The sequence below is a fragment of the Pimephales promelas genome, chromosome 14 (assembly GCF_988280905.1).
Source record: "Pimephales promelas chromosome 14, fPimPro1.hap1.1, whole genome shotgun sequence".
NCBI lineage: Eukaryota > Metazoa > Chordata > Actinopteri > Cypriniformes > Leuciscidae > Pimephales > Pimephales promelas.
In genome coordinates, this window is record NC_142782.1 from 21,776,522 (window position 1) to 21,795,187 (window position 18,666).

Genomic DNA, 18,666 nt, shown 5'->3' on the forward strand with positions numbered 1-18,666 from the left:
GGAAGCATGGGGGAGGAAAGGAGAGATGAATTAATGGCTTTCAGCAGCGTGCTAATTACCCCAAAACTCTATTAGCCTCTGGACCCCTGAACACATAAACACAAACACACTCTTCACGTCCTATGTGCAAGCCTGAAAACATTACTACACTCTCAAACTCACATCCCTCACACTAAGCAGTATCACATTTCCTATCCAACACTAAATCACAAGCAGGTGGAAATGCTCTTGTTTAATCTCCTCTACTCACTCTAATCCCATCCCAAGCCTTCTGTCTAAACACACTGATAACCACACACAAGCAGCATATTCTTTTCTTAATGGCTATGACTGGTCCGTTCTGTCTCGCACTCACCATTACTTTCTCTGGACTAATACTTTCTTTTATAGTATTTTTACCCTTTTGCTCAATTTTCCACAGTATTAGTCTTAAGGACTTCATGGGAGACTGCAGGAAATGTAGTTACATTGCAGTACGATGGGTCTTTTTTAATATATTGATGACCAATAAAAATAAAAAAAATTACAAAAGCACACTGATAAAATGAGAATGAAAGCTATTATGGCTGTCAAACGATTAATCGCATCCAAAAAAATAAAATAAATACTATATGTGGGTGCACTGTGTATAATTATTTTATATATGAATACACACATGCTTGTATTATTTAAGAAATATTTTCATGTATATAGATTTATATATAATTTATATTTAATTATATAAATATTTTATATAATTAAATACATATAAACATTTAATGTATTTATATATATACAAAATAATTATACACAGTGCACCCACATATATTATGTAAACACAAACTTTTATTTTGGATGCGATTAATCGCGATTAATCATTTGACAGCCCTACTTTAAACATAAAAAAAGATCATTCAAAATATTAATAAATACTATAATAGTTATAAAACAACTGCTTTTAAATAAACATTTAAGATATCAGAAAATAAGTTCATCTCTTGGCAACAGAAATTACCTAGAAACTTGTCTACATATGACAGACAGCACATTGCAAAAATATACTGATAACAAACAATAATCCATGAAAGAAATATGCAAAAACTATGATAAAAGGTCGATTTTATTTGCCTTCTAATGGGTGGGCTCCTTTTTATGGGATGGACAGTGACCACTAGTTTTGAACAACATCAGGCCTGGGGTAAGATGAGCCAATAAGTTTGGTAAATTGTTCCAGTTTGATTTGTATCCTTTTTCCTTTTAACAGGCGAAAATGAAATAGAACAGCCAATATATCCATACCCATTTATCAGTTTGAAAGATCACAGAAAATTTGTAACTTGTAAATGACTAAAAGCAACTGAGGCAACATGAACCAAAGTATAACAAATTTATGCTATAGTATTTTTGACAACTTAAATCGATGCAGTGCACTATCACCGATTCTGTCTACATTATATTTATGGTTGTGGATCAACGTACCCCAGGCCTACTGGATTCTCGGGAAAAATGCTTGAGCCATCAGATAAAGCTACGTTTTGTGTTTTTGTTACACAGAGCTCATAAAAGTACCAACAAAGCAGTGGCTCATTTTTAGCCCCGTCTCCCTCTACTCAGTGTGACCTTAAAACTACTCAGATTTTTCTCCTTACTTCCTCTAATCTGCTTCTCACCCCCTGGCAATGATTTTCTGCTTTTTTGCTGTTTGTGTTTATTCTCAAATTCTGCCTTGCTCTTTAATCTTCCCTTATAAGTCTTCCAGCAGACGGAGACAGAGAGAAAAGACCTAATGATATTTGACCTGACAAGACCCAGACACCTACACCAAACTCGATCAAAGGGTGAATAATAATACAGTTCTTTCTTTCTCTTTCTCTCTTACACACACACACACACACACACACACACACTGGCAGTGGTCTCAGATGACCTGTTGTGTTCTACTTCTGTCTCTCTGTGGGTCATTAGCAAAGCAATCTTAACAGGTTATAAAGCAATCTGCCCCCTGAGACTCCCAGCATATTGAAAAACCTCATGCTAAAATTGGCCTTTTAAAACACTGTAACATAAACCTGGCTGGTGCTCAACATACCACAAACGGCAAACCAAAATAATCTGAATAAAATAATAATTTAAAAAACAGAATTCACGACAGAAACACAAGAGCTGAATGAATCTGTCAACGGGGATTTAAGGATTAAGTGTTCAAAGGACAAGAATGTTGCTAAAACTATGAAACAAAGAAATCTTTGAAGGAAGGATCTTTCTTAAGCGTCTGTAAATGAAATAGACACGAGTCTTAGATATGTGAGCTGTTACGACAGCCACTAAAGCTAGCATGCACACCTGGATCAAGTGCATGTACATTGTCCAAAATAAATGACACTCATTTCTCTCTTGTATTGTGTTTATAAACATGGAATGTTTGAATCTGTCGCAGATACATTTCTGAAACTAGAAAATAGATTTTTATTCTTTTTGTGTACTTCCTGTCTGAAATGTAATATTTTTAATATTCAAACTAATTTTAATCTGCAAACGATCACAAAGTCAATGTATTTAAAGTCAAAAGGATTTAATCTAAAAAAATATTGCCATGTTACTATCCATTAAAATAAGACTGAAGAGCAAACTTCTCACAAAAGACTGTGGATGTTTAGAAATTGATTCTCAGTATCTCAGTACAGGAGCTCAGATTTCTGAACTTATAGACTCCATGCTTTGGCATCTGACCCCTTATTTTAGCAGTGCTGATTTAACATGTCTGCCCCCTAATGGACAGTGACCTCCATGGCATGTACATTTAGCTTCAGTGCAGCATTCATATACGTTTACAGTTTTGGCAAGAATGTCACAATATTGTGCAGACAGAAATAAAAAAAGCTTCTGAGAAATGTCAGTTTAAATGTTCTTTAAACCACAGAGCAATGTTGAAGAAGCAGTCAGTTTGAGTGTTGACTTTAGACAGCGAGTGACCCTCATCACTGTACCACAACAACCTGAGAAACAGACAAAGAGAGAGAGAGAGATAGAAAGAGCAGGCTGAAGAGTCAGTGGTATTTTTTAATACATTAAAACTTATATTACGTTAATACTTTTATTAATATTTTATTATTAATACTGCGCTTGTATTAATAATTTTATACATTAATACTTTTATTACATTAGAATGATTTAGAGTGACAGCAAAGACATTTATAAATGTTAGAAAATATTTCTATTTCAAATAAATGTTTCTTATTCATCAAAAAATCCTGAAAAAAGCATCAACATTGATCATAACAAAAAATCTTTTTTGAGCACCAAATCAGCATAGAATGATTTCTGAAGGACCGTGCGACACTGAAGACTGGAGTAACTATCCAGAAAATGTTCCTTTGCCACAACAGGAATAAATTATATTTGATAATACAATAACATATGTTAATGGCCAAAACCAATCATCTCAAAATGGGCAAATACTGACTGTTTAAATCAGCCTGGTCTATCAATATTATTAACAAATAATATGAGTATTCAGTATGTTTGTATATTAAATGATGGTGTTTGTTTGTGTGTTTGTACCTGACAGGTGTATTCCTGCTCTTGAGTGCTCTGTAGAGCTCCAGACCCTGGTGAGGCGATACTCTCCTGTCTCTCCCGCCCAGCATTAACAAAACAGGAGCTCGGATCTAAACACACGTACACAGACCACATTAAGGTTTAATATATAAACCTTAAGCTTATTATGCAACACAAGTAATCGTAAATTAATCACTTTTCCTATGACAAGTTTGTACTCCAAAGAGTCCAAAACCTAAGAAATAATCCAAAAACCTCCTTTTAGGGTTATCCTCATTTGTAAAAAATTGTAAAAAAAATTAAAAATAAACCCAAAAATTCAGTAAGTTTTAGGGTTCAGTATTCATAACTATCTGTACATAAAACCAATAGAAGTCTATGTGAAATCCCTAGTATTTAGATATATATATATATATATAAAATGTGTGTCAGTGTATACCTGTGCAGCGTGTATTATAGGTGACTTCTCGAGCATGGAAGTGAGGGACTGTGATGTGGGCAACTGGTCAAAAGCATACTGAAGCCCAACAGAGGAATATCTCCTGTAGGGGCAGTACAAACACACAACACCATTACAGTTACCTTTGGAATAAAGTTGAATAAAGCTGTTATTTTTGGCTTTTTTGAGCACAAAAAGTATTCTTGTCGCTTGATAAACTTATGGTTGAGGCACTGTAGTCACTCTGACTATTTTAACAATGTCTTTAATAACTTTCTGGGCCGTCAAGTTTAAATTACAACGGAAGCCTATGGAGGAGTGAGACAGAGCTCAGATTTAATCAAAAATATCTTAATTTGTGTTTCGAAGATGGACGAAAGTCTTACGGCGTAAGAACATCATGAGGGAGAGTAATTTTGGGATGAACTAACCCTTATAGAGAAACTGGTTCTATGCTTTTAAAGACCCAAATCAAAATGTACTTTTTTATATTAAAGGAATGTTGCCATTATAAATAATTTATCTGTGTACATTATTTAAAAAAATGCATTTAAAAAAAAATTGTGTCCTCTTAATCAATGATGATATACGATGATGATGCAAGAGTTGTTGCTTTTTAATGTTTTTGTTAGCCTATCCATTTGAACTCACTAGGGCAATGCTGCTGCATTTTTTTTTTATTCAAACCATTGCAGAAATTGACTCTAAACAGAGAAAAGATCTTGGTTACGTCGAAACCATAACCAAGCCTTTCACACAAAACACATTTTTCTGTTCTGCTTTTCTATTGTTTCTCACATCTTGCACTTATTTAGCTCATTACACCCCCTTGTGGCCTCAGGAGACAAGACAAAAGTGAAATTATGCCTTTTAATTTTCAATATTAGTCATATTTAAGTATAAAATTTGAATGTAGTTTTTCAACCATTTTTACAGCCCTAGTAATAATGAATGTAAACATGATACATTACCAGTCTATGATATCACTGGTCCCGAGCAGCGTGGCGGCATTGATGACGGGGTTTCGTGCTGCACATGCTTTGTAGAAAGCTGGATACTGACCGACCAGATGGCAGGCCAGGAATCCACCATGAGAACCACCCATTACTGCCACTCTATCAGGATCGAGAGTAGTCTCATTATGCAAAGCGCACAACACTGCTCTCTGGACACAAAGAATGACAAACAAGCTAATGCAATACTTTTTTTTAACAGGCACATGTTATTTGTGCATATACACACCTGAACATCTTTGACGTCCTGACTGCCAACATTTCCAAGCAGAGACTCTATGCCATCTTGACCGAAACCAGTGGAGCCTCTGTAGTTCACTTTAACACACAAAATGTAAAAATACTTCAGTGCACATTTTCGATTTTTTTATGTTGTGACAGGAACAAGAATTGACATATGAACACTCACCCATAAGAACAGCAAAGCCAAGTTTGGTTAAAGCAGCAGCTGTGGCATTCCAGTCAGCAGCGAAATGAGAATGAGGACCACCTGCAGAGAGAAATACTTTACTAGAGCTGCGTTTCCACTGGAGGAACTTTCCAACAAGGGACTTTGGGTGGTACTCCACGTGTTTACACCGCAGGAACCAGGGTCTAAATGAAGTTCCGGTAAATATTTACCCCTCCGAAAGTCCATGCTCATAAGGGTAGTACTTTCAGGGGTGGGACTTGGGTGCTGAACATGCTGATTGTTTGCGTTCATGCAGGGAAAGTTCCTGGGACTAATTGTTCCAGGTAATTTCGGTTGAAATGCGGCTTAGGTATGTTTACATGCAGTAATTTTCAACAATCCGAATTAGTCCAATCCAATTTCAGATTCTGAAAGTTATGTTTATATGAACCCTAAACTTTGCAGTCCAATTTACATTTATGTATTCCAAACAAAGCATTAGCACAAACTTTACTACAAAAGGGGGCTCTCGTAAACATGCATGCATCATAGCACTGCACATGTGCGCAAGGTATTTTTGAATCTGATAACTGTATTCAAACATTAAATAGGCCTTTTGCGATTATTAAATGACCTTTTGATTGCAGTTATTTGGTTTAACGTGGTTATTTCAGACAACCGTGATTAGCACATCAGTATTTTCACCCAAAAAATGGTTTTAAGCCAGTTATATCTTTTACAGCAGTGTCATTAGGAAATATCAGTTTACATATCCAGTATTTCTTTTGTCATCAATTGTAGTAATGAATGCACAAGAAGTCTGACAACAGCAGGTATGATCTGATCTCACCATCAATTACATCAAGAAACAGAAAAAACGAAACAGACTAAATCCAGAATAACTGTGGCAACATCTTAGATATTTGAAGAAAGGGAAATTTGAATTAAAATAAAATAAAAGAAGTACCAGCCTTACCGTGTATATTCACCACTAGAGGAGTTTTTCTTCTCTCTTGTGGACTGTAAGGCTTCAACAAAATTGCTCCGAAATACAGTCCAGCTATATAGAGGCAGCGAGGAGGAATGAGAAAAATCACAAAGAAGTATTGCTAGTAGCGGCTGTATATATGATGATAGATCCATGTTACTCACAGAACTGATGGTTCTCCTCTTGAGAAGAGGGTGTGATCAACATGGGCTGCCAATAAAATTCCTCATACACATCTGCTCCACCCAGATTACAAAGTTGCAAATCCTCAGCCTGATCAAATGTTGAGAGGAAGCCAACTCTCTACAGAAAACACACAAAGCTGTGTCATGCAGTATCTTCAGCGAAGGTGACTATTTTAAGTGTGTGCGTGTGTGTGTGTGTGTGTGTGTGTGTGTGTGTGTGTGTGGTTGTACCAGGCAGGGTGGCTGATTTGGAGACGAGCAGCTCATCACCATCAGTTCTTTTTGTATTGTCAACAGCTGCACACTCCCGAAATCATCTACCAAACACAAAAATACAGAATTGAAGTCACAAATGCAATGACACTGAGAGTAAATATAACAAACAGCCTGAAGTCAAAGCAGTCATGACATCACTCCATATTCACACTACCTAGTCTTAGCACATCCAGCCCGCACACTTGTGAGACTCTTCCTGTGGTTCTGTTGACTGAGAAAACTGCCTAAAAGAACAGGTGGAGCAAAAATCACAAAATCTTAACATCAGGAATTAGAAATTCAGAATCCACATTGTGAAGACAAGGGACTCACACAGGTTTCTATGCAAGCTTTTTTGCACTTTTTTATTATTTTGGTAAAGCACCTGTATTTTTTTTGTCCTCAGCTACATGCACATTTATGTATTTGTTAACCTTATTGTTTTCACAGGCACTGCTGAAGAAGATTCTCTCACTGTCTGCAGACCAGCATTGAGACGGCAGTGACTCGTATATACCAGCAAACTGACCTGTGAGGAAAGAAAACATTGTGAAAAGTGCTACACAAATTAAACTGACATGAACTCACTCTTCAATGTGTGCATGTGTTTTTTATCCAAGTACCCTTTTCTGCTCTCCTGACCACATCTACCAAAACTGAAGTGCTTTTGTTCTTCATATCATACTAAAAGGGACAAACAAAAACAGAGAAAATAGTTTAATAAATGTAATAATAAATATAGTATGCATAATATAATTTTAAATGCGCGCGCGCGCACACACACAGCGGTTCAGAAGCTTGGGGATAGTAAGAGTTTTGAAACGTCTCTTATACTCACCAATTTTGTTATTATTTTATTAAAGTAAATATAGAGTAGTGAAATACTGATACAATTTAAAATAATTGTTTTCTATTGTAAAATATGAAAAATGTATTTCTGTAATGGCAAAGCTGAATTTTCAGCAGTCATTAGTCTTCAGTGACACATGATCTTTCAGAAATCATTCTAATATCCTGATTTTCTTATTATTATCAATGTTGTTGTTTTTTGGAAATCATGATGCACATTTTTTCAGGATTCTCTGATGAGAAGAAAGTTTATAAAGCAGCATTTACTAACCCTTTTAATCAATTTAACACATTCTTGCCGTGTAAAGGTCTTAATTTAAAAAAAAATTAATAATAATAATTATCCTTACTGGCCCCTACCTTTTGACCAGTTGAGTATATAATATAATAAATATTAAACAAAACACTAAAGTTTAGCATTTCATTAAAACATTCCTAGGTGAAATATTATTACATTATATGTTAAACAATTATTTGCATTCTTACCAACATCATGCTCAGGCACTGATGATGCGGTCCAAAGACCTGGCCCTGTAAGTAGACGATCCAACACGAGTCTGGACTCATCCGAGGGCTTGACACAGACATGCTGTCAGATGACAAGCACTCTGACCAGGTCAAGGGTCAAATTGAACAAAAAGGGGTTATAAAAGTGCATACATACAATAATTTCTTTATATATATATACAAATATTAAAAAAAAAAAAAAAAAAAAATCTCACCACAGTTCCCTTTCATATTCAAGTAGAAGAGAGCTGATCTTGAAAAAAAAAAATCACAAAATATTATATTTTAAGACATAGTATTTTAAAATCTTGGCACAGTAAGCCAACTGAGATAAGCATCTTATTAAATAGTAGCACTTGAGGATGTAAATATAACTGAATCAAGTTGTTAAAGGGATTGAAGCTTTTTCTAACTCTGCCTCTCACCTACGATTGGAGCAGAACTTCAGACCCAGTCTAAATGGCTCATTCCATTGGCCCACAAACACTACACCCCTTCCATTAGGCCCCCACAGCGCCTTGAGAGAGGGAGGAGTATTTAATAGTTCAGTTATTATTTAAAGCACTTGAATTTGGGATTACTGAATCTGATATAACATCTACCATTTAAAGCCAATATGGCATAACATAACGATAATCAATTGGGTAAATAAGAATAGTGAGATATCTCCGTCTCACCTGTCCTGGTGATATATTAGGAGGGATGCCAGCATACACAATGACAGCAGCTTTATTGAGATCAGCTACACACAAGACTGGACAGCTTTTACCCACCAGCCCCTCACCCCAGTCTTCAATATACACATTCTTATCCTGAGAAATGTCACAAGCTTTTTAAAACCTCAAATGCATTTCTTTTAACATCTAGTTACAACAGTTATTAATGCACAAAGCTACACATGGGATACGCTCAGTTGAGAAGATTTGATAGACAGACATATCACCTGTTCCTCAAGCAACACTAGCCCTCCATCCTCACTGACTGATGCAGATGACGATTGAGCTGACGGCTCCAGCCTCTTCTTCTCAGCCACATACAGTAACTTCTTTTCACATGGTGACCAGGCCAAGCATGCAAACTGAGCTAATGATGCACAAAAAAAAAGCCACTGATTCACTAAAATTAACCATTAATATCCAAATTACAGAACCACTCAATATACCTGTCTATTTTGAAAGATATTGAGAAATCTTATGACATATAAGGCTTTTGAACATCCAGCAAGTAGCATAGCTTAAAACATCCTCCAAAATATTAACAAAGCATTTATTTAATCAACCTCCAAAAACAGCTTGTTCTGATATTGGGTGACCCGTGACATCATACTGGCAAATACATTTGCATATGACTGCCTCCAGAGCAAGACATCAACGAAGATTTATACAGCATTGTACCATAAGCCAGATTCCATTCAGTCACAAAACACAAAAGAGAGAAGTTTCTTGTTTTACAGTTGTAGACTGATATAACTCTCACAAACCTGAAGTGCACCTCATGTAAAGGTTCCTGGTTCATCCCAAATGAGACATGACTGAAAATGTCTTATGGTCCAGTGAGTGAGTAAGTTTTTAGATTTAAAGCCTCATTTTAGACATAGGCCTGATTCACAACAAAAAAACAAGCTCAATAGTAATTTGTTCACAATTAGCCATATTCGGCCCACGGGCTAGTGATTCAAGACTCTTGTTTTGTAACACAGACAATAAAAAAGTGTTTCTTATCTTACCATCTTCGTACACTTTCCCATGCTTATTCAGAGCTATGAGGTCTAAGCTGTTCTCCAGACCATTTTGACCCCAAACCTACCAAGAAAAACAAAGAGAATTAATATATTTTATATTTTCCATATATATTTCATAGATATCAGTCATTACCTCCAGGTACTGATGTTCTGCTACCTCTCGGATGACAGCTTGAAGAGTCCCAGAAGGAGACTGGCAGCTGAGCAATCTGAGTGAGAGATGAATTTTGATGACGGGCGTGCTGTCTACTTGTAGTCAAAGCTATCTTTCTTTTTACCTCTTGAGGACACATGAATATCTGCATAAGTGCATATTATATATATATACACAGTTACACACACACATATATATATATAACTTACTCTTTCTCTATGTGTGAGCTTGTTCCAGATGGAAGAACATGCTCTATTGTGTCGTGTGTACACAGTAGAGACCATCTTTGAGAGAAATGCAGTTTCACCCCTCTCTCCAAATCACACTGACTCCACCCTACAGAGAAAGAGTGTTAAAACTCTAAACTACGCAAATTCACCATAAAAAACAAACAAACAACAGAACTCTCCACTAAACTCACGGGCCAATACAGTAATGCACCGCTTGTCAGTGGCAGTGTCCATAAGCTCTTCAGTGACCACAGAGGCCGAAATGGGCACAGGAAACCTGATACAGTGTCTGAACACATCTCTGATCGTGCTCTCCATTGCAACCTGAAACCACAAACACATTAAACTACAAGTTAACAACATGAAACCCAAAACAACATGAGTAAACAAACCTGATGAGCAGCCAAACCTGAACCAGCCTTACTGTACTTGCAGGAACAGACTGTTAATAACCCATTTTTTTTATACTTTAGAGCCCCCTGACTAGAGTATATAAACTGAAGTACATAATGTGTCACATACTAGTACACAACAGTATTCAAAACTTGTTACATGTAATGTAACTAATTTTTAATTAGTTACTTGTCCCACATGTAGGCAATATTTCTTGCCCCATTAAATAACTTCTTTTTTTTTTTTTTATCTCACTGGCCTGTATAACGTTATGATAACGATACACTTCCGGTAAGCTCATTAAAATGTTTATGCTGTCAATAATAAAGCAACATATTCATAAAATATACGTTAATATAACCGTTAAAAAGTAGCATCGTTTCCGATCGCACCTAACAATGAATATGGGCCAGAAAGGCGCAAACGAAATATGGCTAAACAATAACAACAGCCACTCCTCCCCAACGCATGTCAACAACGATGAACCGCGCCGTTCGAGTGAAAGTGGACCGTCGTGACAGAAGAGTGAGATCGGTGGAAATCGCTGGAGTGTCGAAGGGGGCCGATGTTTCAACAGCGGTCAGAGAGCTTTCTCTGCGGACGCATCCATTCTGCGGCTATGAGGGGTGGATCGGTTTATTCATCACACTTTTGACACCATGCTCTTTATTTTTGACTTCGCCAATATTTAAGAACTGCTTGTGTTTAAGAATAATAATATAACCCATAGTATCAGGAGCAAAGTATTGGGTTTGCTGCCTTTTTATGATATTGGCTTTTTTTAGCTGCATAAACTGCAACGTTGCTATTTATCTACTTATCTATTTTATGAACCCGTGGGTCCAGATGAAAAGGAATTTCAGACATACAAATATGTAAATGCAGAATGAAACCAGAAACTGCATAAACAAGCGACAACACAACAAAAATACCCTACTAATCTCTATGCCATATTTTCATATTAGTGGTTGATGGTTGGTCTAACAAAATCCTAATTTAGAAAAAATTAATAAATAGTGTACTGACTTTTTTATTTTTTAAATAAACCCTTTAGCTGCACTTATTGCATTTGAAATAAGCCAAGTGATTTATAGGTATACAAATTTACAGTGTACAATTAAAAGATTGGTTAAAAGCTGTTTGAAATTTGGATTTTGTTAGACCATAACCTCTATTATGAAGCCCCAATTTTAGCTTTAATGTGTCCTTTATATAGCCAAGAAACAGTGTTGTGGAATGACTTGGCTGACTGAAAATTGTGTGCGTCTGTTTAGAAGAATAGCTGGAATCTTTTTTTTTTTTTCCCTAAATAGTAATAGTAGTAATAACAACCAACAGACCATTGCACTCAGTACGTTTCAAATGGGTGGATAGACAAATTTTGTCAGTACTATTATTATTCGCAAGATAAATTTGCAAAGGAGTCAAATACAATATCATCGCCTGAATTTTCTTTCAAAAGCGCAGGATTTTTTTTTTTGTACCAAATCAACGTTCTCCCCAACCTATAGTAAAATGAGGTGGGTGACATCTTTTTTTTTAGTATATGAACGATCAGAAATCCACTTATTTCTGATAACCTCTGATAGACCTTCCCTATTGAGAGATGTCTCATCTTTAGTAGAAATTAGAATGAACAATAAAAATAAGACACTTAACTAATGACCAAAGATAAATGAAATGGATAGTCTCACTGATCAACTTCTCTGTAAAAACTCAATGCAGTAATTGCACGTACACCCTTTTCAAATCTTTTCTAATACACGGGCCCTTTTATGGAGATGTGCCCTTGTATTTTTCTGAGCATGTACAGGTCTTACTGGTCCAGTGACTGTTCCTCCAAAAGCAGAAATTCCATTTGTGTGGTCAATGCACGTTGACGGACGATGGTGATTTATATTAACATCAGGAGTAAAAAAGGAATGACGTCTTTGAATGTGAGTTTTGATGTTTTTTTTGTTTAAAATCCTGTTGCAAAAGCAGCACATTGTTCGCTTCAGCCTAGACTTAAGTATTTTTTTGTTACTGGTGGAGATGCATTTAGTTGGGTTGGCAAACACAATATTTTGATTGTCCGAGGGCGTTTCAATTGTAGGACGTAAAACAGCAGTCTTCAAGTCTGTCAAGGAACTCGGTGTACGCGGAGTGCTAGAAAAATCTTCTGTTTCTGAGGCACTGTGGTCAACCATGCATGGCGCAGAAATAATGGGAGATCCAGAAGTGCTTGCGACTGGTGGAGAAGTCAAATCTCGAGGTAAACCTTGAGTGGCTAAAGGTTTAGGGATAGGATCGCATGTGGCAGATACAGTTGAGATGCTGTGGGACGATGGAAAGTTAGTTGGTTTTAAAGCACAGGTTTCTCTGGAAGGTTCTGTAGATGGATTGTGAACTTTGGTTGATGCACACTTCTGCACATGGTTAATAAATACGTTTTTTCGAATTATTATTTGACCGCAGTAGCAGCAGTGATAGTGTCCACTATCTATACATCCCAGGTAGCATTTATACATTTTATACCCTGTAAAAAAAAAAAGAGAGAGAAAAATATCATAAAATACTTTTATATATGCATATGCATACTTTTACATGCAGACAATCATTTCAGAGACAACACGATTTTGTCCGCTTTTATAACATTTCACAGCATTACTATAAAAAATAAAAATAAAACATACCTCCATGCTTGACAACAGGCCTCTCGTGGGTCTGTACATGTGCCACCAGAGCAGGATACTCTCCAGTCTTTTTACAAAACAGGCATTTGTACTCATTTTCAGCAAGTGAAATAGGTCCAGGAATACTTCCCTCATTCCGGATGGTAACATGAAACTAGAAATAAATTAAATATTTAATGGAACTCCTTAAAAGTCCACATTACTTATAATAGTCACAACCAAAAAGACGAACATTTAATTTACAAACGTTTGTGTGAAGATAGGGTTTCAATACTAATGAACGTATTAAGACACGTCTGACTCTTGACACAAACCGGGGATAAAGGAAACTAAAGACTATTTACAGTTGTACCATTCCAAACACACTTAAATTGAATGGAGACATATTTGACATCTATTGCAGAGCAGTCCACACACGTTAGGTAAACTAAAATTCCACATGACGTATCACTTTATCAACAACAACTAAGACAAAAAAGCTAATATTTAGTTCAATAACTTACTTTCTCATCTCGACATTGAACCATCTTGACGACATAGAATTCGCGCGTCTATCGTTGAAGCGGCCGTGGGAACGTTGTTGTTGCTGGAAGGCGTTTCTTCTTCTTCTTCGTGTTTAATGGCCATTCACTCCAGGCGTATTTCCGCCACAGCGCCACCTACTGTTTAACTTTCATAGGTGATAGTAGGCGTTTCTTGTAATGGACGCAGACAGAGACAGACACTTCTGTCTTATTCTGGTCTTATTGGCCGCCAATATTTTCAAGGGTTCATAAAAACATATTGGTACAGTAAAAACTGTTCAAAGTTGTTTCTTTAGTCCATTGCCACTAGTAAAAGCCTGCATGTTTGCTTTAATGTTTAACCCACCATCTGAGTCAATAGAAACGTACAGCGAAATGATTCTGCAAGTTGCCCCAAATTTGTTTTGTTTTCCCATAAGAAAAATATTGTTCATAAAATATAGGCACACGCTTGTGAGCATTTCTGTTGTATTGTGGTGATTCGTTGTGTTAACTTGTGTTTGCGTTTCACTGTGTTGTGCACTACTGGGCCACTGTGGGATAGTTCAACCAGAAATTAAAATCTGTCATCACTTTTATGTCATTGAAAAACTTGTATGACTTTCATTTGGAATACATAAAAGGAGAAATTTTGAATAAAATGAGAGAGAATAATGGGGTGAACTGTCCCTTTACTCTAAAGCAGCTTTCCCAACTTGTTTGTTCAGAAGAACCCCTTTGAACTAAAATAAGGGCTTACCCCACAAAGATTTTAAGTTAATATTTCAATAATTTAACAATACATAGGCCTATGCACATTCACAATTCTCTGATGTCAGTAAATGGTCACATGACAGTTACTCTTTAAGTGTTTTATTTTGTTTTTATTTTTAAATTATTTATTTTAACTGTCCATTAACAAATCCCCAAGGAATTCATAAACCACAGTTTGGGAAACTCTGCTCTAAAGAGTAAAAAAAAAAGCAGAATAACTTTGCAAAGGATGAATTTCTCCTCTCACCTTCTGTTGTTTTCGCAAAGGGAGTCTCTGTTGTTTTGGGTGTTTCACTTGTGCAGAGGCAGGTTTCTCCTGGTTTAAAACTTGATCTGGGTGCTTCCTTCTTAAATGCACCTGCAGATTCTTCCTGTGCAGCATTAAACCGCAGAAAGGACACAGATCTTGTGCGTCGGATCTGGATCTTTGTGGGATGGTGCTTTCAACAGGTGTATGCCCAGTGAACATCTCATTTACCAAAGTCTTTACGGCAAGATCAGCCTCCATAGGATGAGGATTGGCCGCAGAATTTGAGAAAGTGGTTTCTGTGACATTGTGATCCACTACAGAGAGATTTAGCACTGAAGGATCTCCTTCATCCACTGGGGATTTAGATGGCTCATCTGCTCTCACCTGCTCCTCCATAATCCTTCCTTCACCTGAGATTAAAGAGAGTAAAAATATTAAGGTCTCTGATCAGAGCATGCTAATATATAAGACTCACTATACATTACACACTGGATTTCATAGTTCTGTTTTTTGGCTAGCCAGACTTACGAAGAATCAGATTTAAAGTCACCATGCAATCAAAATTGACAATTACTGGGGATTTTCTTTATAGAACATTGCAGTGTTCATTATTATAAATTATTAATCCGTGCACATTTTTTAAAACTTTTTGTGCCTTCATAATCTTTAATCAAAATAATTTCTGTTTACTGGTGTGAAGGCGGGACAACCTGTCACTCACATGACATAACAGCAATAGCAAACCACAACAATTTAAACAATCCAATCAATTCCCAATGGACAAAAGTCTCACCCTACATTTTTTCATTGTTTGACAAGTCATTTCATTTGGATATAGCACAATAGAGGGAAAAATGACTATACAAACTCTGGAATAAAATGCACTGCACTACTTTTAAAAACAGATTTTTAAAACAGTAGGCATTCACTTAATGGTCTGAAGTGGGGGAAAAAAAAACATTTATTCGGTGCCCACCATACATTTAGCAATTTTCTGCAAAATTCTCTGACTCTGACTTCTCAAAATTTGTAGACTGGCTCTAACTTTCAGCAACTAGCATTGACGCATTCAGACTGCATAAATGGGCAAAAGTGTTTTTTCCAGCCTAATCTGCTCATTGATTTTAGAATATTAAAGACGTTTTAAAACACCTATAACATCTCAGATTGATCCTAAATGTTCAAAAATATTTCTAATGATATATGCCCTCATCATGTTGTTTAATTCAGCAAGTGGAGCCTTGCCTTAATGCTTTGTGTCTTTATGTTAGCACTAAGATCAAATAACAAGTCAATAAAAATATTCTTATCTCTGTGCCTGATATCACTTCGTTCCTTTGTCACACTGGAAATGGACGGTCAAGACAAGCAAAATTCTGCAGAATGTTTTCTGTTTGATGAGGCTTATCACCTGTGGACCCTTGGTCTGCCATCTCTGAATCAGTGGGCCCTGGGCTCAATGTCTCCTCACTTACAGCCTGCAAATGCACAGGATGAATTTAAAACAGCTTTAAATTTCCACAGCTTCAAAAAAATGATGAGATTTAAAAGAATGATTTTTCTGCTATCTATTTATGATGATTCATCTAAATGAATCTTTTCAGTGCATTAGTTTTAGGGACCATTTACACGACTTTTGCCATTTCTGCATTTTGCCCATTCTTTTACACAACAACAGAGTTTTGGTCGCCTGAAAACACAAACTTTTGGAAACGGGTTTCAAAGTGCAAGTTCTTAAAATGATACAGTCTCCGTGGAACAAAAATGCAAATCTGTGAATATGCTGACTTCTTATACATGCATATTTTGTGTTCGCTTAATAGGCGCGTAGTTTCTTTACAAAGTGACATTGCTAACTACTGGCCTGACATAATTGTTGTGTAAAACGCAACCTTAATGTATATATATATATATATATATATATATATATATATATATATACACATATGCATTTACATACATATATACATACCGGTATTTACATATACATCAGATCCTTAAGGAATCATTCTATGTATCATACTGATTTAGTGCGCAAGAAACATAAATGTGTAAAAAAGTTGTGTTGCTTAATATATTTATGGAAACCAAGATACATTTTTTCAAGGATTTTTGATAAATAAACATTTGAAAAGAACAGCATTTATTTAAAATAGTATTTTGTAAAAATGCCTGTCAACCTTTGTCAATTGCCTCCTTTTGCTGAATAAAGTATTACTTTCTTTAAATAAAAAAAAACTTTACTGACTCCAAACAATGGTGTATACATAAGATACATAAAAAAAACAAAAGTAAAAAAAAAAAAAAAACGTACCATTTTAGGGCACAAGTATTGTTCAAAGTTTGCTTTTCTTCGTCTGATTTTCTGAGCATCCTCAGAGATCCGGCTATTGTGTCCATCACGGTCCATCTCCACAGAGCTGCCAGACTCAGATGCAGTCAGATGAAGGTCTGGTGCAGGTGAATTCTTCTCTGATTTCAACTCCACAACTGTTATCTTGGGTTTTTTGTTGTCACACATTGCCAGGTGTTTTAGAAAACCATCTTTCCTCACAAAAGTGGATGTGCAGCTGACACAGTGGAAGTGTGGACCAGTTCGGCACTTTAAATGACATTTGAAAATGAAGAATTCTGGAAGAGAATAAAAAGGAAAGGCGTCCTCTATTATAGACCCATTATAGTAAAAACAAAGAATAATAATTTATTCTTGTGATGTCACTACCTGAGACTTTAGGTAATCAACATTCAATATGCATGTAATTTCTCACACAAATTATTTAATACTAGCCTTTGTGTCGTATAGCTCTTCTTCTGTGACCCTGTACATGTTTCAAACATTTGCTTTTGATGGTGGGTTTGAACATCTCAGGCACACAGAAAGGGCAGTGGTACAAGGAACAACAGTCTTCACATCTCTGCAGAGTTGGCTGCTCCTCTCCTCGTAAAATTGTTTTGTGTAGCTAAGAAGTGAAAATATAAGAACAAAACATCACCTTAATGTGATACTGGGCTATGTAGCCTACATGAAAACCTTATTTATTTAGATAAATAACCCATGCCAAAATTATGTTTGCTTGCACCAAATCTATCTGAATCTGCCTTTTTTATAAATTAAAAAGGGGAATTTCAACTTCTAAATCTAACAATGTAATTTAAAGCAAAATGAATGTCAAAATGTGGACAGGCCCCCAAAATAATACGTTTAAAGGTATATTGGTATCTGTATAAGGCGGGACAATGCATCTATTACAAAAACTCTCTGAAATAACAGCTGATCCTTTGATGGACTTCTCCAGCCAGGGGCCGATTAGCAGGTCTGCAGTTGATCGCTGCATCAGACCGTTACTCACCTGTAGCTTTTCAAACTCTGTATTTTAATACGTTTGCTTATTTGTTCATGACACAATTCAAGGTGATAGATCTGACCTTATTGTTAAGTATGCAGAAACTTTATAATTTACCTCTGTATGTTGACTTGTATGCCTGAACATTTTAGTCAGAGCCCGATTTGTTTGGTCTAAAATCTCGCGAGATTCCCATGAGCGGAGACGTCGTAAATGGCTTTTCAAAATAAAGAGCTACAAAACAAGAGTGCTGAACCATCACACTCAAATCATTCCTAATATATATATATATAAATGGACTATCAAGCGCATTTTAACGATATACAATTGAAACGGGAGACCCAGGAATGTGAGATGAATTTTAACTGTATTTTGGTTTAATGAAAGCCTGCCATAATGTCTTACTACTACAAATACAATTTTTCTGTCAAAAAAAAT

The 18,666-nt window shown here is 36.1% G+C and overlaps 1 protein-coding gene across 5 annotated transcripts; it reads right to left on the bottom strand.

The window, feature by feature from the left end:
* Window positions 1-2,534: 2,534 nt before the first annotated feature.
* On the bottom strand, window positions 2,535-18,417 carry apeh2 (acylaminoacyl-peptide hydrolase 2). 5 transcript variants are annotated; one of them, XM_039678669.2, is made up of 26 exons: window positions 18,346-18,417; window positions 17,673-17,844; window positions 17,199-17,515; window positions 16,296-16,362; window positions 14,882-15,294; window positions 10,481-10,613; window positions 10,269-10,395; window positions 10,039-10,114; window positions 9,891-9,966; window positions 9,108-9,247; window positions 8,842-8,976; window positions 8,590-8,681; window positions 8,380-8,417; window positions 8,144-8,265; window positions 7,432-7,492; window positions 7,243-7,337; window positions 6,984-7,053; window positions 6,785-6,870; window positions 6,533-6,671; window positions 6,357-6,440; window positions 5,399-5,479; window positions 5,219-5,307; window positions 4,948-5,141; window positions 3,977-4,079; window positions 3,541-3,647; window positions 2,535-2,975 (listed from the first exon to the last, which is right to left on the bottom strand). In XM_039678669.2, the coding sequence occupies exons 1-26, from the start codon at window positions 18,373-18,375 to the stop codon at window positions 2,873-2,875; spliced, it is 3,150 nt and encodes a 1,049-aa protein (XP_039534603.2). In that variant the 5' UTR covers window positions 18,376-18,417; the 3' UTR covers window positions 2,535-2,872. The 5 variants fall into 5 exon arrangements, 4 of the variants coding, with proteins under 4 accessions (XP_039534603.2, XP_088975711.1, XP_039534613.2 ...); XR_016146514.1 differs by lacking the exons at window positions 14,882-15,294; window positions 16,296-16,362; window positions 17,199-17,515; window positions 17,673-17,844; window positions 18,346-18,417 and adding exons at window positions 12,503-13,200; window positions 13,358-13,511; window positions 13,861-14,433 and having other exon boundaries at window positions 4,948-5,091; XM_089119585.1 differs by lacking the exons at window positions 17,673-17,844; window positions 18,346-18,417 and having other exon boundaries at window positions 17,199-17,511.
* Window positions 18,418-18,666: the final 249 nt, after the last annotated feature.

Bases quoted from the DNA above. Each gene is read 5' to 3' on its own strand.
- apeh2 (XM_039678669.2), bottom strand. From the start codon at position 18,375: ATGTTCAGGCATACAAGTCAACATACAGAG. The intron at 17,516-17,672 runs GCTAGTATTAAA...ATTCTCTTCCAG, and splicing joins AAGAGCTATACGACACAAAG to AATTCTTCATTTTCAAATGT. The intron at 16,363-17,198 runs GTACGTTTTTTT...GTGCATTTGCAG, and splicing joins AATACTTGTGCCCTAAAATG to GCTGTAAGTGAGGAGACATT.